This window comes from Pteropus alecto, unplaced genomic scaffold, assembly GCF_000325575.1.
Source record: "Pteropus alecto unplaced genomic scaffold, ASM32557v1 scaffold86, whole genome shotgun sequence".
NCBI classification, from domain to species: domain Eukaryota; kingdom Metazoa; phylum Chordata; class Mammalia; order Chiroptera; family Pteropodidae; genus Pteropus; species Pteropus alecto.
Genome location: NW_006442109.1, coordinates 16,221,591 through 16,243,241, shown reverse-complemented (window position 1 = coordinate 16,243,241; position 21,651 = coordinate 16,221,591). Strand labels below are relative to the sequence as shown.

The 21,651-nt window shown below is 41.7% G+C and overlaps 1 protein-coding gene and 1 pseudogene across 1 annotated transcript in view; one reads left to right on the top strand and one right to left on the bottom strand.

The window, feature by feature from the left end:
* On the bottom strand, window positions 1–115 carry LOC112469787 (annotated as a pseudogene).
* Window positions 1–21,651, top strand: part of CGNL1 (cingulin like 1) — a 92,735-nt gene that overhangs the window by 10,933 nt on the left and 60,151 nt on the right. Inside the window, 1 exon segment of the mRNA XM_025038883.1 lies at window positions 5,959–6,171. Coding sequence (XP_024894651.1) covers window positions 5,959–6,171 — 213 coding nt within the window.

Below are 21,651 nucleotides of genomic sequence, written 5' to 3'. Positions count from 1 at the left end.
TATAGCATCCAGTATTTCTAGGTGGTCTCCCATCCAAGTACTAACCAGGCCTGGCCCTGCTTAGCTTCCGAGATCAGATGAAATCGAGCATGTTCAGGGTGGCATGGCCATAGACTGAAATTTCATTTTTAAGGAGATAAATCACAATATATTTAACCATCCTCCTATATTTAAGTTGTTTCTTTTTTTTAAGTTATGAAAAAGTATGGTGCACATTTCTTACATGTATCCTTTTACTTCTTTAGAAGAATATCCTAAGGATAATTTTCCAGAAATGATGTTACTGTGCAGTTTATGGCTTTTAATAAAAATGTAGCTTCAGAAACAAATTTAAATAGAAGGTAAGGCTTTGCCGTATTCTATGATTCCTTGTGTGTACACTTCATTGATTCTAAAAGGGAAAGATGTTATGTTAGCTATTGAGAAGTCTCTTAAGTTGCCCAATTTTCCCAGTAAGTTCAATTTATGATTGTTATTAGCCCTTTCCCTCAATACCCTCTATTCTTTTAAATAACTTTAAAACTAAAATTCCTTATTTTAGCACACTTTACTTTATTTTTGTATCTCTCTTTCTTCTACTAGCCAGCTGATTCAATAACATATTGTCTTTGCTGCTACTTTCATTTATTGACTAGCCCAGTGCCAGGCAACAGAGCAAATGAATAAATTTCAGCATTTATATTATTTTAAAAATGGCACTATTTTAAGAAAAGGAAATAATTCTGAAATGAGCTATATGCTTCTTTGCCTCTTTAAACACACTATACTGTGCCTATATTAATGAACAAAATTTAATTAATTAGTTTATTGACATTTTATAGTGGTAATTGGATGAAGAGGTGGGCCTCGGTTTTGGTGACGTATTTTCAGGCAGAGGCTGATAAGGAGAGCAGGAAAGAGAAACAGAACACATCTTTTCTTAAACATACTCCTGATATTACTGGCTTTCTGGTTGTCTAGTCCTGTAACAGGAAACACATCATTTGCTGCTGCCTTTCTGAAGACTGAGTTAGGGCTCAATAACCTTTTCTATGCCAAAGTGGGATACTCTCCCTCTGGAAAATCAGTCTCACTGTTTTTAATCAGTTGCTTTTGACTTGTCAACAATATTAAAACATGTTCTGTGGTTTCTCTATCATTAATAAAATAGACTCCATCTCCTTATCACTTTCAATTTATTCTTCATATCTTAATAAGAAGTGGCCTGGGGAATCTGATAACAGAGTACAGTTGTGGCCAAGTTTTCATGGCATTTGGCTTAGAACAGACACTTAAACACAATGAACATTAAACGCTTGTGCTTTTGAATGTCTGAAAAAGGCTGAAGGCCCTATATTTTGTGAGGCATGAACAATGCACAAGAGTTTTCATGAAATCTCTTCTAATACTACTTTACATTTTGTTAAATAATATCGGGCCCCTCTATGGAACCAGTAAAGTAACATTAAGAGAGAATAAAATAATTTCGAAAAAAGGAAAGAAAGAAGAAAGAAACAGTTTTCTCTGGATGAGCCACATAGTTGACTAACTAACAATAGGACAATATTTTTATTCTTAAACAGTTGATAGTTCTGAATTTTTATTTTTAACTCAAGTTACAAAAGTGGTTATAGAACAACTTCTTTGTCCATAAATGCGTTTGCCTCCATTCCAAAGGAAATGGGTAAAAACATCAGACGTCTAAGTGAAATGATAGTGGAGTTTTCCAGTTACTGACCATCATCTTTGATGGGCTCCTGCAGTACTGACAGCTGGGCCTCACTCTAGCAGCCATGTGGTGTTTTATCCCTGGCATTTGCCAAGATGCAAATCTTTATCAGTAAAATATTTTGGTTATGAAATTGTGTTGATCTGTGGATAGACTGTGCTCAAAAATGAGGTCTCTAAAATAACATAAATTATTAACTTTTTCTCAATGCACCTGTTGTGATGTTACTGAACATTATACAAATTTTAATGAAAAAGCAACTTAAAAAAATCACATTTCTCACCAACCCTGTTATCCTTTCTAGGCCAATTTTCTGGAAGAAAAAGTTGGATAATTCTTAGTTAGCTACAGTTTTGTTGTAAAACCTTTTACTTACCTTTTCATTGAGCATGGGCCAGAGATAGGGACCCTGTGTAGAACCTCTGGGAAGCATTTATGCCGAAGAGGGTTTAGATCAGTATTTTCCTCGTTTTGACATGGAATACTGTAAATAGATGGTATGTGAAATAAAGCTCTCTGTGGGCAAGTAAGTTGCTGCTCTGGGCATTCTGGTGTGTGCTTCTCAGTGCACCTGTCGTCCAGTGTTTTATAGCTGCTGTTAATAACAGCCGAGCCCCAGAGTGTACAGCACCTTCTTTTTCTCTCAACTTTTCTTCCTTCTTGTCTTTTTAGGTTCTGGTCATGTTTCTTTGCTTTAGTTTAAAATCGTGGACCTTCTTACAGGCACTTCCAGACAAACACAGGTCTCTGTTCTGTTTGCATCTGAGAGATTGAGCACAGTGTAACTGCTTGCTCCGCAGCCCCTCCCGAGTGTGTAATTTTGTTGTCAGGCCTGCAGAGGCTGGGCGCTAAAGAGAACAGCCATTGGTATCTGATTTGGGTCCCAGTCTTGGCTCTGTTAAGTTATACCAGTTATTAAGTTATGAAATCTTAGGCGTGATAGCATCTCAGAGCTCCAGTTTTTTTTCGTTTTTGTTTTTTTCATTTATGAACGAGAATAATAATATTCATTTCCCAGGATTTTTGGAAATGTTTAGCACAAGTCTTATTATGTAGCGAGTACCAAACGCAGTCAACTTTTATACACACACACTGAGTTTTTATCTCCTGGCTGTTTTCATGTAAGCAACTAACCTGGATGCATGTAAGTTTTAGAAGCACTGATTCTGAGTGGCCCAAGTTTCTCTTTGTTTTCTTTAATTGGAGTCTATAGAGGCATGTGCATGTCTAATGGTGTTAACTTTATATATTTTCTCTCCCTCTTTTGGCTTGGTATAATTGTTAATGAAGCCACTGAGGTAGTGAAGTGAAATTTTTGAAATCTGCACTTTTTTGGTCTCTACCTTGGGAAACTTCAGGTGCTACTAAGTGATACGGTGAGGTGTAATCTGATTGGATTTAGGCAACATAGTCCACTTAAGCAACAGCCCCAGCCCCAGATAATAGCATGTCAGTGTAGAATGAACCATAGAAACCTAGGTTCTTGACATGCATTGACAGCAGAACACAAAAGGCAACTCAAAACACAGATATGTTCTGGAAAAGATAAGTGTGGGAAAAGGAACTGCCTTATCGTCAAAACAATTGAGAAACGTGTGAGAGAGCAGGAAACAAGGGTTAGATTCACAAGGGCTGTGGTGAAGAGGCTGGCAGGAGGCTTCAGGAAGACCTAAAAGAGGAGCCAATAGCAACAGAGACGGGGGGAGTCTCTATTACTCCTTAAGGGGCGGGGGTGGGGGGGAGGCTGGGCAGTGACAGCAGGACTGTCTCCTTTGATAAAATTAAGATGGGGTATATTTTCATGAGATTTGCTTGTGTTCTGTGTTTGGTCCTTTGGAAGAGCCAGAGTTGCCCTAGCTACCTGGATGAATCTCTTGATGTTTCATCTGAGCTTATTAATCGATGCCTGTAGCTAGATTTCTGAAGGGCTAAATCTTGGTCTGTGCATTGCAGCTCTACCCTGGGATTGCAGAGGTTCCCCTGATTCATTGGATGTGCATGTCCTAAAGAAAAGGAAAGAGGTTACACTGTCAGTTACACTTAAATCGATATGAATATTTTTATCCCTTCATCAGTGACACACTTCTTGAATGGAAAGTAGCTTATCTCTGAGGGCTCAGTTTCCTGGGTGGCAACCACTCCTCCGATTCCCCAGGAGTTCCCAGAGAACAGGATGTATATTTACTCAAAAGCCATCAGTGAAAAAGACTGGTTTAGAATGCTGGTATCTCCACACTCCTGCTGTACTGCACATGTTAATACATTTATATGCAGAACAGACACATTCCCGATATCATTGATCCATTAATCAAAAATATAATAAATCAGACCTATATTTTTCTTTCAGGGAGCTGATGATATAGCAGAGGAGATAAGAAAATAAATATATAGACTGTAAGGTAAAAGTGTTAAGTGCTGTGCTAAGTACATCTAAAGAAAATGGGTATTCAAGAAGGGGATTCAAGGAAGACTTCTTGGAGGAGGTCATATTATATTTGAGTCTTCAGAGATTTTCTGAAAGGCAGAGAGAGGTGGGAACTGAGAGAGAAGTTGTTGCCATGTGGATAATGTCATAGAGACCAGAGGTGAGAGACTGGATGTGGGGAGCAGTTGGGTGGCTATTGCAAACCACCTGGGCAGGAGGTGCTGAGAGCCTAAACCAGGGAGGTGAGGGAAAGAATCGAAGATGTTCCAGAACTAACGTTTTGGTCGTGAGCGACAAAGACAAAAGAGGTCAAGGTTGCTGCTAAGCTCCTGAGTAGGTGGTGCCATTCACAAGAATAATAAAACAAAGGAATAGGAAAGGAAAGAACATGATGAATTCACTGAAAAGAAAAATAAAACCTACTGAATTTGAGGTGCCCGTGGGCATCCAGCTGGATGTGCTGAGCAGGTCATTGGAAGTGCAGGTCTGAATTTAGGTAAGAATTGGAGGTAAAGGTTTGGGAGTTATTTTATGTAAAATTAATAGTTGGAGAAAAATAGATGAGCCTGCCAAAAAAGAATAAAGAATGCAAAGTTGCATTCTTGGGGATCATCTTAGCTTTTGGGAAGAGAGAGAGAAAAGCCAGAAAAGATTGTCACAGAAAAAGCAGCTTGAGGGAAGAAAACAGGAGAATGTAGTGTCTTTGAACTTCCAGGCAGGAGGGAATATTAAGGAGACAGGTGAGGAGTATCAAAGAGGGGTCAAGAAAAGTGAAGACTGAGAAGAGACTATTTGATGTGGTGATTAAGAGGTCACTATGACCTTGGAGGGGGCAGTCTTATTGGAGTAGGGACAAAAGCCATGTAAGCAAAAGATTAAGGAGTAGAAATTATACTTTTAAAAAGTTTGGTGGTAAAGCTTTTTTTCTTTGTTTTTTTTCACCTTTGACTTAGGGGATTCTTAAATCCTATAGATACAAGGAAACAAAAGAACAAAATGACACACAAAAAAAGAGATAACTGATAGAGCAAAAACTTGGAGCAGGCTGGCAAGGGACAGACAGCTCATTGCAAAGTGGCTTCGTGTTGGGGAGAAGGCCTGAAGTTCAGGAAGAACTGGGGTGGGAGGAAGCTGAGGCAGTTGTGCCCAAGTCCTGGCTGAGGGTGCAGTAAGGGTGTCTGCTAGAGAGGGTGGGTTGTGAGCTGGAGGAGGTCTAGGACGAGGATGGCGAAGCGAAAGGAATTCCGGCTGAGCTTTTGGCAGAACACACTTGGGTCTAGGTAATGCGATTTGCTGTGGAACTCGTTGCCCCAGTTTTGGGACTTTCCTGATGAACTCTTAGCAGCTGAGGAGTAAATGTGACTGTTTTGCCCTGCTCAAGTAGAAGGAGAATGGGGCAGGGTCAGCCCCAGCACTAGCATCATGGATTAAGGGTTTCAGGGGTGTGTGAAGTAAGTAAGGACAGCAAGTTGTCATGTTCTCCATGAAGCAACAGCACATAAAGGCCAACAGCAAGGGCCACGGGCCATTGCACGGAAATGAAATGAGGTGGAAGAGACAGACATGTCCCCTCAAAGCAATGAAAATTAAATCACTTACCCTTTCCCCCCTCAAATCTCAAAAAAGCTAAGATAGTCAAATCAAGGGGAACGATGGCCTCCGAGGAGTGAAAGGCCTAAACTGATGTGTAGTGTGAGGAAGGAGCGAGGGCGAGGGCCGGTGACAGTATGGCCGCTCATCTGGGTGGCTGAACTGGAGGGGAGAGCAAGGCCGCTTGGCAAAGATGGTTAATCTCCACCCGCCTGGTCCTGTTCCTTTTCTTTAGGAACTCTTACAGTCAAAACAGGACCTTCAAGATCTGCTTATCGCCAAAGAGGAGCAGGAAGACCTTTTGAGGAAGCGGGAGCGTGAACTCACCGCCCTGAAGGGAGCGCTGAAGGAAGAGGTGTCCAGTCACGACCAGGAGATGGAGAAGCTGAAGGAGCAGTATGACGCCGAGCTGCAGGCCCTGAGGGAGAGTGTGGAAGAAGCGACCAAGGTGAGTTGACCCAACTGGTCGGTCAGACCATAGCGGGAGTCGGGATGGGGCAAGAGAAGCTAGCTTGGGAACAGGTGACAGCGCGGGACCGCCTCTCCCACACCGATGCCAGTTGTCTTCCTTCCTGTTCGTTACAGAGTGAAACTCGGTTTCATCAGATCATGGAAATAGGGCCTGCTCACAGAGACTGAGCTCGACGGCGCTGCTGTCGGCTGTTTTAAGTCTGTAAACTTAACGTTTTTAAGGACATTGTTTAAATGCTGTGATGCAAGGTGGGAGTTACAGGCCCACGAGTGGACTCTAGAAGTTCTGTAGCCCCTTGCGGAGCAGAGATCTGGACTGCTCTAGGTGTTCCTACAGGTCAGAGGCCTGGGGCATCATGTGGCTTTGCTAAAGGGGCAGGAGTGCAGACAGGACCCAGATTTCTGGAATCCTTCACCCCTGCCCTAGCCTGTTCCTTCTAACTTGTGAAGCCTTTTGTTAGACGATCTAGGTTCTTTGCTCAGCAAAGTTACGAGAGGGTTAATTGGCTGAATTGCCCAAACCCTTGCAAGATAATTTTTCTCTTAATTGAATTCTTGGCTCCTACAAATAGTTTCTAAATTATGTTGAAGTCTTTTGGTGCAGGGCTCATGTTGGCTGTTGAAGAAGAGAAAAGCAGTTTTGAAGGGAAAAATGCTTTGAAATATCATGCCATCTTTAGGGATAGAGGGGAATTACAGAGTATAATTTTTTTAGTCTCTGCAATGTATAGGTCAAGGATGATGTTTAAGAACTCTCGATATTGTTTGTTTATCCTGTGATGATTTCAGTGACAGCTCAGAGCTAGGAGGCCCTCCCTCCGCTAAGCTCCATAGTGATTCACTGATTTTCAATTATGGCACAGTAATTACAAATGACAGGAAGTGAAAGATGGGTTTGTTTGTTATAACAATAAAAAGTCTGGGAAATAGCCTTTTTGGGGTTATTATAACTGAGACAGTTTTTTTTTTTTTAAAAGTCTCTCTTGATTTGCCTATCTTAGCTTCTTTTGAGATATAGTTTAGTTTGAGGGAGAAAAGCAAAACTGATTGAATTTTCATTGCTTGGAGGGGATGTATGTTTTTTCCACCTCATTTCCCTTCTGTGCTACAGCTCGATGTCCTTGCCATTGGCCTTTATGTGCTGCTGCTTCATGGGGGACATGCCAAACAGCTAATGAGTAAAATGATTCTCCTTTGAGCCCTTCATGTCTGTATCACCTCCAGACACTGCATCAAAGCTCGAGTTAACATGCTACATTCATTGGCCGTAGCGGAGGATGGTGTTCAGGCACGTTTATAGTGATTTGACTCTAAGGAAAATTAAACTTGTGTCCTCCACCGTCACAGATATTATAAGTGGGGAAGGGTAGGTGAAAGAGGGTATCTTTGTTATAGGAGTCGAGATAATCTGTAGAGGCGTAGGCTATTGCATTTTGACCCTTTTGAAGGTCAGTATTATATGTTGGTTCACAGCACTTTTGTTATGTCAGTTTAAGAAAGAAAACTGCATTGACCCACATCAGTCTGTGAAGGAAGTAACAGGTGAGTTAGCCAAGGCATATATCACTGGTAGACAATGTAAGGTTTCTGAGCACCAGGAAGCTAACACAAAGAAATTCACCTTAACATCCAGGGAGGTGCGTTCCAGCAAGGCTCTTTGCCCTAGATCACAGTCTATACTGCTGCCAGCATCTATTTTTGTTGTTGTTGTTTAAACAACTTGTTTGGCTTCCTGTTTCCCTAGACTTAAGTTCAAAATTATTAGCATGGGAGGCAATAAAAGTCCTTCTCTTCCTAACCTTGTCTCCAGAAAACTCCATATTATTTTAGTTCTCTCACCTCTTTGCATATGAGGAGTGACTTCCTTCCACTTTTCCGCCTGACCAACCTCTTCTCATCTTTCAGGGCCCTCCTCACATGTCCCCCCTTCTTTGGAGGTGCCCCAGATACCCCCACTCTCCTTGGCAGAATCAGCCCACCTTCCTTAGGGTTTCTGGTGCACCCTGGTTATTCCTCTACCAGGAGTGATTAGTTCGTATCATACTGTGTTGTAATTTATCATCATGTCTGAGGACTCCATTAGACTGAGCTTTTTAAGCACAGGGGCCATTTTTAATCCCACCCTCTTTTCCCCCTAGACTGGGAGTGGCAAACTCAAATACCTCAGGACCCAGATAAGGACATAAATGAGTGAAGCTCTAGGTATGTTGTTGGGGTGACAGTAGGTGGGAACTGTAACAAGCTGGTCATTTGTGTAAGGTCATTTGTTTCTCTGCTTTAGCTCAGAGTTGCCAGTGTAGGAATGCTGGGCCCATGTTGCTAGATATTTCAATTTTTAGAGAGAGAAGCCAGATATCTGGATGTTGGTGTGAGATCTCCTGACTTGTAAGCAGTGCTTTAAATTATTTTAAAAAAAAATCACATAGACCAAGACAAGCCCATCTGCAGGCTGACAGTGTGTGATCTTTGTCCCTTGAGCTTAGCACAGTGCCTGGTACACAGTCAGTCACATTGTGCAACGTCTAATGAGTAAAAGTAAATGGAGGACAAATTCTCCTCTTAACCGGTTATCAGGCCCTGTCATGTGATTCCTGTTGGATTTTCTCTGACGATGAATTGGGGGGTCTTTTAGGAACTCTACTGTTACTGTTGGGATCTCTGTGCCTTACTTTTGAGCTTTCCTGTAGTTTCTTAAAGAAGATCATGATTGTGTTTTTACACCTTAGCTTTTGCTTCTGAAGGTGGTTACCGAACAAATGTAGCAGAAGCGTATTTAATGGAAAAAATTATGTCAATTTAGTAGACAGATGCTGCCTTTTTGTTATATTATTTACATGTGGGTATTATATAATAGAATTTTAAGATTATTCTATTAACTACTTGGAAGAGAGTGAATTAAATATAATTTTTTAACTTGGTAAAGAGTGTTTCTTAAATCTGTACATTAGCCTTTATGCTTTTCCTGCCTTGAGAAAGGACTCACCCAACACTGTGACTAAAAGCTGACATTTCATGAAGGAACTGCGTTGCATTACAAAGTTTATTTCCTTGCTAAGTCTTAGGAGGCAGCCCAACCTCCTGTCATCAATTTTTCTAAATTTTTCCGCTGCCCCAGGGCCAAAAACCCCTAAAGTGCTATTTTATCATGGTCAAATAACAAGTATTTCATCCTGGTCTGAGCTTGAGCACTAACAGTTTTAAATTACTAGAACATTTGGTGAAATCTGTCAAAGTATATTAAGAACATTTTATAGATATTCCAAACAGATACTTTGTAAAGTGGTTTTTGTAGACCCAAATAGCCTCGCTTTTTAAAGAACAGATTGGTCGCTCAACAGAGAATTTGTGAGCGCCTTGATTGTGTGGGGCTTCCTCGTGCAGCAGAATGAGCTGTGCCTCTTCTGCAGAGCAGGTCCCATTTGCTCATTAGGTGAGCTACTTTCATTCCCTTCCCACAGAGAAATGGATCTTCATAGTCCGCTACAAAGGGGATTCGATCTGTAACACTTTATTTTATAACATGTTTTTTCTTTGTTACATCCATTTATACTTTTTCCAGTTTTAAATAGTATCTCTTTCTCCTTGGTTTGTGGCCATGGCTGGAATCCGCATGCAGAACCAGACAGTTGATGGGGATGTTCATGACTACCGCCTGGGAATAGAGTGATGACCATCCATAGCTGTTGCTTGTCTTTTTCTTCCCTACCCTTTTCTTTCTCCAACTCTTGTGCAAAAGAGAAGTGCAGACTCTATTGTTTTCAAATTTCTCAGAGAGGAGGCTTAGCTCAAATTCCAGCTCCTCCAGGAGCTTCCTTGGCTCCCTCAAGGACCTTACAGTTTCCAGGGACCTGGTATTATTGAAAATTTTGTTCTCGGTTTTCTCTTCCCTGTCAGGCTAAGGACCATCATAGTTTTTCCACTAGGCTTCTCCAGTGTGCGTGGCACTTCACAGGTGTTCCATAAATATTCCTGGATTAGAGGAATTCCGTATATATTCATGGATTGAGTCCTGAAAATTCCGTATATATTCATGGATTGAGTCCCGAAAATTCCAAGGACAGGCATTAGACTGTTTTGGGCCTCATTTATGAATTACAATTGTTTCTCATGAAAATGAACAAATCTTGTCTGTTGGGAGCAATATCATAATGTTAATGTTGATCCTGGAAAGACTACTTTTGCGTCTAAAAGCTGCAGGTATTTGGGAGATGATAAAAGAACCGCTTGATTTTGTTTTGGGTGGTATCCTTTCTGGACCATTGGGCACTTTCAGAGTGCCCAACATGTAGCACTTAAGCAATAAGTATCTCTTCAGTGAATGAATGACAGAGAAGAGAAGAGGAGAGAGGATGAAGATGTATGAGATACAGCATTTACAAATTTACTTCTGAACAAGTGCCAAGTGCAAGGCATCGTGCCAAGTTATATGAGGGTTGTGACGATAAATCAGATAAATCTGCTTTCCAGAAGATCGAAGGGGAGATCAGTAATACTCAAGCTGATCACAGAGTAGGAAAGAACAAAGGCCCCAAGTAAGGTGGGAAAAAAGTCTATAGGAGATGGCAAACAGGAAGGGATTCATGGAGGGGGCATGTGTAGGTTGAGCTGTGAAACAGTGAGTGGTATTTGGACAGGTGAGCACGGAGGCCGAGGACGTTTTGGGTATGGGCAATGAGCAACGCCTTGTAGGTGGGAAAGTGAGATGTGTGTTTGGGCCAGAGCCTTGTGGAACCATAGACATTACGGTCGTTACAGATTAAAAGAGACTTTTAAGAGATAGGGACCCAGATCCAAAGCATGTACCATCTTTGGGTCCCAATTCATACCAACTGTAAATAAATATTTGAGATCACTGGGAACATTTAAACATTGTCTCTATATTTAATGATATTAAGAAATAATGAAAAAAAATTTTAGGGGTGATAGTATTGTTTAAAGAGTCTTTATCTTTTAAAGAAACTTACTAAGGGATTTATGGGCGAAATGATAGGCTATCTGGAATTTGCTTTAAAATAATGCACTTGGCGGAGAAAGTGAGTGGGGGTATGGATAAAACAAGATTAGCCACGTGCTGTTAAAGTGTTAAAACTGGGTGCTGAATAAGTAAGAATTAGTTATACCATACTTTCTACTTTTCCTAATGTTTGAATTTTTTTAATAATAAAAAGTTTTTTTGTTTTTTTGTTTTTTAACCCATGAAGATTTAAGATAGAAAATATGAGGTGGAGTGAGATTGTGAAGACGGTTTAAATACCATACTACTGTGTCAGATGAGAGGTTTGTAACTGGTGAGGGAGCACTTGATGTTTTTCTGTTAGGGACCTAATAGGGACATGACTTTGCAGTGGTGTGACCTGGAGGTAGGAGAAGTTAGAAGTTTGAAGAATGGTTAGAAATAAGGCATGGGATCAGGCAGGGTCTGGGGAGAGGCAGGACTGGCTTGAGAAACCCCACAGGGGCACAGTGACTGGGGTGAGGGGGAAAGGAGAGACAAGTTCAGTCCAGGGTGCCCCAAGGTGTTGCACCTGGGTGCCTGGAAGGAGGCCTTGCTGGGAATGGGAAGTTCCAGTGGGGCCTCTGGGGGAAGGTGGCTAGTGAGAGGCAGGGTGGCCCTGTCATAGGTAGGGTGGTGAGCGAGTCCACGACGGTGGGGAGACACTCCTGGGGGACTTTGATGGGACAAAGAGAAGAAAACAGGGGCTTAGAATTATAGGAAAAAAGAGTAGGACACAGATGTAGAGACCTGAAGAGAAGCAGACAAGTCCAGAAACAGGAAAGCAACGGAAAGAGCATTCATTATATTTGGCTTAATTAATTATATATTTGAGAAATTTCTAAAAGCAGCCTGTTTGTGCATTATACATTTACATACTGAGTCTCTGTACTTTTATCCTGTTCTGCTTCTCACAGTGTAAATTCAAACATTATACCCGTGTCGTATAGTCTATAACTCTTATAGGAATTTTATTCAAATTAAATAACGTTGAAACTTTTTTTCTCTCCAAAACTGTTCAAATTATGGCTGTATGTTTGTGTTTCACCAAACAATTTGGAAATGTCATTCAATCTTATAAAGATGAATATGTGCTTGGGTGTTCCTTTCTCATATCACTTCTAGAATTTTCCTTCCCTCTTTCCTGCCAGTCTGTGAATGTTTTTTTTTTTTTCAAAGCATTAGGTCAACAGAGGGTCAGGTGATAAAACCAGTGCTAATCTCAGGATCAATGGAATTACCTCCCTTAAGACAGGGCAATTCAGTGGAAAATCTCATTTTTGTCTCTTCTAAGAGAGCCAGGTTAGCGAGGGAAACTAAAAAAATTCTTATTTCCTCAGGCTTTTAACTTCAGATAATCAACTTACTCTGAATGGCGACAGTTGCAAGGGGGAGAAGCAGCAGGGTTTGAAGTCAGGTGCCCAGGTAAAGGAAAATATCTCTACTTTGCAGACACACTTGGGCCCAGAATGGCACATCACTATTCATCGGCAAAAGTAAAATGGGAAAGATTCAAGGTTAAAAAAGGTCTCCTTCCTTTTATTTTTTTTTCTCTCTAGTTTTTTCTCCCCAGAAATGACTCTCTTAATGATTACAGCTTTTAATAACTGCATCGCTTTTCTGCATTTTGTATTGATTTAAAAGTAGCTAAATAAGAGGCCTGTGTGATGTCCTAGGATGTTTCTTTTGAACCCTCCATCCAAGCCCTAGATAAGCCTGCTCCCTGCTGTGACTCTGATTCCAGGGGCCTGGGTCCTGATATCAGCCTGTTAGGGGGTCTGAGTGGAAGTAAACAGGACATCTCTGTACTTCACTTTTGATGATTTAACCGAGCTGCCTTGGCCACTTGCTGTGAGTTGTAGAAGACAGAATAAGAGTCTCAGACATGCCCATTTATTTTTCATCAAACGTTTGACTGTGGTCTCCAGCTTCGAGGATCTTTTACAGTCTTGTGGGAAGAAAGACATGCAAACCAAATTATGATAAAGTTACAGGTGCTGTGGTTGAGGCATGCGCAGTGTAGGAGCTCAGGAAAAGGCTTAGATGGCGAAATTCAGGAGAGAAATAGCACATCAGTTCTGCAGCTTGACACCCTAAGTGGCTTTTTCGTCCCAAATACGTGAGAATTAGAAATGACAAAGATACTTCCTTTTCTCAGGACCTCTCCAGAAATCATACACATTATCATACCTTTCTACCCAACTCCTTTTGGTAAACTCAGAGTTAACAAGTAGAATTGCTAGAAAGTTTAAATGGTCTAAAAGCAAGACAAAAAAAGAATGTTGACATGGGTGACGAGTTAAAATAGATTCCATTTATTTAAAAAAATCGATTAGATTTCAGTTATAGTTAAGATTTCTGGAGAGTAGGATCTCATAAAAGGAAATATGTATGAGGCTGGCCTCTACCTTTCCTGGTTAGGATGACAGCATTGAAGGAGCTGTCCTTTCGGGTCCGCTGTCATGGCTTTAGGTGAGTAAACTTAGCTCTTGCTGTTTTGTGGAGAGCATCGCAGTGAAGGAAGGAGAACTGATGGTGAATTCCCATGAGGAAGATTCCTCCCACAGGGATAGGCAGGACATTTGACAGGTTTTAATGATGATACCTTGAAGCCTCAGGAGTGCAGTTAAGCAGGAGGGCATTTTCCTGAAGCGCCAGTGTGAGAGGTGGTGGAAACAGGGCTCTCAGATGATTCAGAAAATCACAGCAAATTCACATGCAGTGTGAAGAGAAAGTGTTGAAACTTAACTGGGTAGAGAAGGAAGTTAAAAACTTTGCCCTGGCCTTAAGAAGGGCAACAGAACGGCCTGGTCTCGAGCTCATGCTGTCTGTGCCTCGCCAGACACAGGCTCCAAGGCCACTGGGAAGAGGGAAGAGAGGGAGTGCCCACTTTCCCCCTGTAATGGGGAATGACAAGCGGATGAGGCTTCAGTAACTCAGGAGATCTGACGTTAAATAGTTTCTGTCTCAATTGTTGGGAATGAATTCTTGATACAGAGTTTTGGAATCTCTATTAAGAACTAGTTCACTTATAGTCATTAATTAATGAAGCAACTATCTATTGAGCATCTCACTTTTGCCAGGCACTGTGCTGGGTTGTGGAAATAAATGGACAAAAGAGGGGAGAGAGACATTATTCAGTTAATCATATGTATAAATGTGTCATTCAGCCGTGATAAACCCTTTGAAATAGGAGGGTTGGGAAACTTCCTTGAGGGAAACGAGGATGGAATTCTGAAGGATGAATAGGAATTACTAGGTTTAAAGAAAACCTCACAGGGAGCTTGTCAATTCAACATGTTACGTGGAGGCCACTGAGGCTGAGCTGTGAAGGACGATGGAAAGTCTAGTGTGAGAGGAAACAGAGAGGAAAGTAGGGAGCAGCTCATGCAGGCCTGTGCGCATCCTAAGGTTTTTGTTCTTTTTTCTAAGAGCGATAGATGTCATGAAAGACTTTTCAACAGTGTGTGTGTGTGTGTGTGTGTGTGTGTGTGTGTGTGTGTGTGTGAGAGAGAGAGAGAGAGAGAGAGAGAGAGAGAGAGAGAGAGAGAGAGAGAGAGAGTTTTTTTAGTCTGTTCTGATCTTTACGAGTAAGGCGGAATGCCCTGGGATGGTTTGTTCATGCTGCCACTTAAGATGGAGGCATGAGCTCTTGAGGTCTCTTCAGTAATGCAGTTCCATTTTTAAAGGGGTTCTGAATTGCCTCCTCTCTGAAGGGCAGAAAGGGAAGAGAGCAGGGTCATGGAAGGCCCCATTTTGTTTGCGAGGGTTTGCTCTTTGCTAGATGCCAGTTGCCTGAATTTGTAAACCGTATCTGTGAGCCAGTGGATGAGGGTGGAGAGGGATCCTGGATGAGGGGAAAAGTTTGGTATGTTGGTGGTGAGGTCTGTAGGAGGAAAGGTTTCATTTGTTTCTTGTCTAATAAGGCTGTTATAATATCTTAGTGCTGGAAATACCTTTAAACATTTATAGAAGTAGAGAGAATAACTGAGTGAAGGTGCTTGCGTATCTCCCCAAATGGAATGAATGTTCTGAGATCTCTGAACCATCTGTGGACACCATCCAGAGTCCGAAAGTGCGGGATAGGCAGGAGTGGCAGCCACTAAGGGCCAGTAATCAGATGCATTTCCAGGTATGGAAATACTCAACCCACAGAACTGGGCAGTGTAATGAGAGAGGCTATTTTAAACAGCTAAGGATGATTACAGCCTCTATAATATTGCAAATCGTTGAATTCTTAACATCTGAAACAGAAAAACGCTATAATGTTTATCAGAAATCCTACTCAATCTGTGTTGTGTTTTCTCTGATCCTCTATTTTCTCTCTGACCCTCTAATCTCTGCCTGATGAATATTTTTTCTAAAGAAGGCTTGCCAAGATCATTAAGTAGATTCCTACCTGGTGGAAAATTTTGGCACTATTATTTGATCGCTTTAAGCAGAAAATGGAACATGTCATAAGCTCTAACCCCATTAGATGAGAAGCAGAAGTATCTACGGTGTCAAAGCACGATCAGGATGGATAAGGCCCTTATGGGAGCCAGCCTCTGAGATGACCCATGCTTCCTGGTACTCTTCTCCTTTGTAGTTCCTTCCTGTGAAGAGTAGGCCTGTAACTATAGGAAATGGTGGAGTGCGACTTCCAAGCCTAGGTCATAAAAGACATTGTAGCTTCCCCCTTGCTTTTTGCGCCCTGTCCCCCCATGCTTGCTACACTGGGCCTTTGCTTTGCAGTCCCCTCCAATCTGGAATTCTGTGTGGTACAGCAGACCAGAGTAGAGGCTTGCCATCAGAAATTGTGGTCCTGTTTCCACTGCTTCCTGGCAGGAAGATCCTTTTTGGATCCCCCAATTCTCTTTCCTCCTTTCAATCACGGCAACCCCTTCACATGTTCTTTGGCAGATAATCTGTGTCGCTGGTTCTCAGCTGGGAGTGATTCTGTCCACTCGCCCTGGGAGACATTTGGCAATGTCTGGAGACATTTTAGATTGTCACAACTGGAGGAGAGGGGTGGCATCTAGTAGGTGGAGGCCAAGGATGCTGTTAAACATCCTACAATGCACAGGACAATCCTTCCCCCATTGACCCCCTAAATGTTGCTCTTTGAAACTGGGATCTGTATATACAAGTTTGTGTATATATTTGTGTGTGTGTGTGTGTGTGTGTGTGTGTGTGTGTGTGTGTGAATATATATATTCTTTTCGTTTTACACAAATGCCTGCTGTGTGACCTAAAACATAGTTGGTTAGCATAGACCGAATAACTGAATACTTTTGACAAGCCACTCTGTGATCCCAGAATCCTCTTTTCTCCTTAGTAAAATAATGCCAACAGTGCCTGCCTCCCAGGGTGGTACACATTCGAGCTTCAGTCTGTCTTTCTGGCTTGCTCTCCTGTGTCTTCCTGGACTTCTCCCTATGTCCCCTGGGTGGTCCCTCTGCCTTCTTTCCTCTGTCTCTTTGCTCATATTAGATGTCTAGCTCTAATGTCCTTCACCATCCCCTGTGCCTTGGTCTCTGCCAGTTAAAATCTTGCCTGTGCTTCAGGGCCGAGCTCAGATGCCTTCTTCTTCGGGTGGTCCAGCAGCTGTTATCCTTTCTCCCTGAGATCCCCAGAGCCATTTGCCCCTCCTGTAGCAGTTATTGTGTTTTGCTTTGCATCTAGCAGTTGTTTATTCACTCATCACATGGAGCATTGTGTGAAGTTTGGGGTGCAGGGATGGACAAGTTGGTTTCTGCTGTCCCACTGCCTAGTCCCAGGACAAGAACGTCGATGCTGCTGGTTTGGCTTGCTGAGTGATGGCATCCAGGCTTAGAGAGGCTTTTATATAGCACATCAAGCAGAAGTACAAACAGGGATGACTTTACTCCATGTAGGCTATTCAGGAAAAATTCCTAAGTAGGAATGAGGCCCGGATTGAGTCTTGGGAGCTGCAAGAGTTAACAAGGTGATCTAGGGGTGGGAAAGGACATTCCAGACAGAGGGAACACCATAACCCAGAGCATGAGACATTTTGGATTGTTCTCTTCTGAGACATCAGTAGCCCTTTTCCTGTTCATTTTTGTATGCTTCATGGTCTTACCCTATAGTTAATAGATTTGTTCGTGTGGTCATGTACTTATTCATTTGACGGATATCTTTGAGTGCTTTCTATATTTGAGGTACTGACCTGATGATATGTGGATTTAGGCACATTGCTGGTGGCTGATGGATAATGTGATAAAAACCATTAGAGTAGTAGGTAGCTCTGCAGTGATCAGATGTGGTTTAGTGAGTGTTGAGCTGCAGATCAAGTCGTGTTCGAAATGACCATATGTTAGGATTCTGGAAATGCGTGTAGGAATAAGTCAGAGGCAGATATAGTGGAAAACTCCTCCTGCCCTAGTGACCACTAGGGAATGAAACTCGTTTGAGCCGGCATTATTAGGTCAGTTTCATGAAAGAGAAAATAAAGGGCAAAGTGTTTGTTCCACAGGCTGATTGCAGCGGTTTTTACAGTAATGAATAAAGTAATGTTTTGTCAGCGATGAATAGGAGTTCGGTGGGGTTGGGTCTAAGAGGTTTATTCCTTTTCTAGGAAATTCCAAAGTCATGGATCGGCCTTATCCTTGGGGACTTACAGACAAAGGAGAGAATATGGCCAAGCGCACATATTTCTTCTTCTAACACTCCTGTCTTTTTCTTTCTTTTTGCTTTATTTTTTAAATTTCTGCACATGTTCTCAAGTGTGTGGTCCAGAGAGAGGAAATACTGGCTGTGTCTGGATTTAGGAAACTCTGAGTCCACTTATAGTTAGAAAAAAGGTCTGGATGTGCTTCAAAGACTTTTTGGAATAGGACTGGGGAGGTGGCATTAGAGATGAATCTGAAAGTATTTGGGCAGATGCGGCATAGGAGGATGTGACAACTTTGTCTTTTCCATTTCTAAATTGTCTAAGAGCCTGAAGATGTCTGTCCTGTACCAGGCAAAGTGTTGGCTAGATGACAGCACAGGAAAGACTTAGATGCCTGCAAATTTAGTTGGAAAACACTGAGTAATTCATGGCTTTAGAGCAAGAGCCAAGGCATTAATAAGGTCTGGAAAATAGGCAGTGGCCTTGTTCTGTAGAGTCCATGTGGAGAAGTCTTTTGAGCCAGTTGAGTTTCTACATATGACCCTGAACTTGAGTTCAGCACAGGCGAAACCCACAGGGTCCTCTCTGCTTGGTCATACATTTTCCATCCGTGTCTCTAAACCTGTGACCTTGTGTGAGAAGATTCTCACTGCTTCTTTGATATTTGGTTTCTGAGACGTCAGGATGCCAGGCACCCACCCTGCCTGCTGGGCTTCCTTCTACCCATCCTGTTGTGAACCGTTTCCCTTGCAGCCCCAACTCATTGCCATTTCCTGCGTTTGCCTTAGCGACCTTTCAAGGCAGAAGCAGACGCTTGTGCTGTGTACCGTGAACTTGCTGCTGAACTAGGGAGAAAACGTGGCTGGCAGGCGGTGAACTCTGGACGATTCGGGCCCAGTAGAGAACTGGGGTTAATAATTTACTATACCTCTGTGCAGTCACCAATGTTGACCTTGACAAAACTCTGGTAGAAATTAGTCAAGCTTCTCCTGGCATTTAACTAATAGGAAAATATGACTCAGAAATAACTTCTTATTGAGAGGTTAATTCTGTCTCCGAATTTATAGTTGACATTCTTATACATCCGGTGCTGTTTGCATCCAGCAGTGGAGAACTGTTTGCTCACCGTATTCATAGTTTTCATGAGACAACGATGTCACACAGGTCAGGGGTACTGGCTTTATGGGCAGCTGCTTGTCGTGGTCAGAGAACAAAAGCCACATTGATGGAGAAGCCCTGTAGGAGAGGCAGTAGGACGGCATTTGGATTTGGTGGGTATGACAGGTGAAGAGGCTCCCCTCACCCCACTCTATTTTAAATCCATAGCCCTTTTTCTTGAGCACTTCTGAATCTTTTACCTCTGGTGCTAAGAGAAGGTTAAACTGATTAAAATTCAACAGTACAGTCAACAGCCCTGCTGCTTCTAGAAGGCACTTTAATGAGAGGGGCCCTCTCACTATAAAATTTGCTCTGTCCCTTCCCTGAAATGAAACCAGCCTCAGAGCAATGAAGAAAGAAAGATGAAAAGTTCTGGTTACCTGTTGGATGAGCCTGGACTACTAATGAAGGTGGTCCAAAGGTAGATGCTTACTTATTAGGGGGTGACTTAGTTGATGATGTATTAGGAGCTCTTGCTCTCTGACATAGCAATGCAGTTATATCCCTGTCAAGAGCTGCTGTAGAAGTCTAGCTACCCGCTCTAACCAAGTTAGATATGGTTAGGATGGTTCTAGCATATAGGTTTTGGGTTTCTGGTCAGTGCTTTTTCTAGTACACTGGCTGTCACTTTAACTCAGGCAAGAAATACATGCTCTGTAAATATACATGTGCTTTTGGGAAAGGCACCTGGCTCAAGATGGGAGTGTGTGGAGGACGGGACTGCAACACAGAGCAAGCCAGAAAAAAGGAGAAGTGGAAGAGGAAGGACAGGAGCTCAAAGGGAGAGGACTGGAGACTGGGACCAGTGCTCAGGCACAGAGAAAATCAGCATTTTAAACAGGCAAGGGGGACAATAGCAGCTGGAGGTGAGGTAGGCATGGTGAGGTAGGACGAGGAAAGATGTGAAGGGGAAGATGAGGGTGAGAGGTGGTGTGGATAGGAAGTGAGGGAAACTGGAGCATCAGAAGGCAGAGGAGTCAGAAGTTTGAGCCAAAGATCTAGAGGGTAAAGGGAGAAAAGATGGCCCTAAGAGGTGTAAGAGGGAGACAGCAGAGATGGAGGATAAGCCGTGAGCTCTGTGTTATGTCAGGTGAGGTATCTGCTCGAGGGGGATTGGCCCACAGTTATCCTAGATAAAGAGCGGCCAGTGTTGGTGTTGTTACAATATTAAAAATACATGGTTACTAAATAAATGACTTTTTAAATAAAATGTGAAGTATGAGACACTAGAAGATGGTAAATGTACCTTTTGTCACCTAAAATGGGTATTCTTTTTGCCTCCTATTTTTAGAGATTCTCTGTTGATATTATTGAGCATGGGTATGACAATATGCATTGAATTTAATTCTTAAAAGAGTTACAAATGTTGTTTGTCTGTGGAAAATAGGACCATAGTTTAATAAGATTCTTCTGGTCTTTGGGTGGGAGTTTGAAGAGATGCCATTGGAAAGACATCGAAGGAATAATGTAAATGACTCAGGGCCCATCCTTGATAATAAAACTAATATTCATTTTAAAAAATGTATACTCTAGCTGAGAATTTATATAGCCTTTTAAAGAGGAGATGGATACACTCTTGGTTCCCACTGATCCATCTGTGAACTTGTGTACTCTGTGGGTCCAGGACCTTGTTGCTCCTACCAGTTGGCTTGGGGCCATCTCCCTTCCTCTTGAAAACTACTTTCTTTAATATGTCTTTAGAATTTTTCTTTTATTCCTTCCAAATCATTCCTTGATGAACAGAACTTTAAAAGCCTTCTGTTTGCATCTAGACATTATCAGATAAGCCAATATAATATGTTATTAGTTCTAAAATAATTTTTTTTGGTAGATCGCTTGGGATTCTCTACATAGTCAACCACACCATCTGCAAATTAGGATAGTTTTATTTCTTTGTTTTTGATCTATATGACTTTTGCTGTTTTTCCTGCCTTATTTTGCTCACTAGAACTCCAGTACTTTGTTGACTAAGAGTGCTGAGAGTGGACATCTTTGCCTTATTCCTAATCATAGGAGGAAAGCATTATTTTACCATTAAATGTAATGTTGTGGGTCTTTTGTTGTATTAAGTTGAAGATGTTCCCCTCTAATTATAGTTTTCTGAGAATTTTTTAAAAAATCATGAACTGGTGTTTGATTTCATCGAATGCTTTTTCTGCATCTGTTGATATGATCATGTGATTTTTCTTCTGAATTTCAAATATTGAACCACCTCTTGAATCCATGAAATAAACTCCATTAGGTTATGGTGTATCATTCTTTCCATATATTGCTGAATTCTACTCACTAATATTTTGTTAAGGATTTTTGCGTTTATATTTATGAGTGATATTAGTTTGTAGTGTTTTTTGGGGAGAGGTACTGTATTTGTTTGGTTCTGGTATCAGGGTAATATTGACCTCATTAAATGAACCGAAGAGTGTTTCTTACTCTTCTATTTTCTGGAAGAGATTGTGTAGGATTGGTGTTTATTCTTTAGATGCTCAGTAGAATTTTCCAGTGAAACCTCTAGGCCTGGAGATTTCATTTTGAAAGTTTTTAAATTATGAATTCAATTTCCTTAATAATTATGGGACTATTCAGATTATCTATTTCATATTGAGTAAGTTGTGGTAGTTTGCGCTTTCTGAAGAATTGGTCCATTTTATCTAAGTTGTGAAATTTATGTGTATAGAGTTGTTTGTAGTATTCGC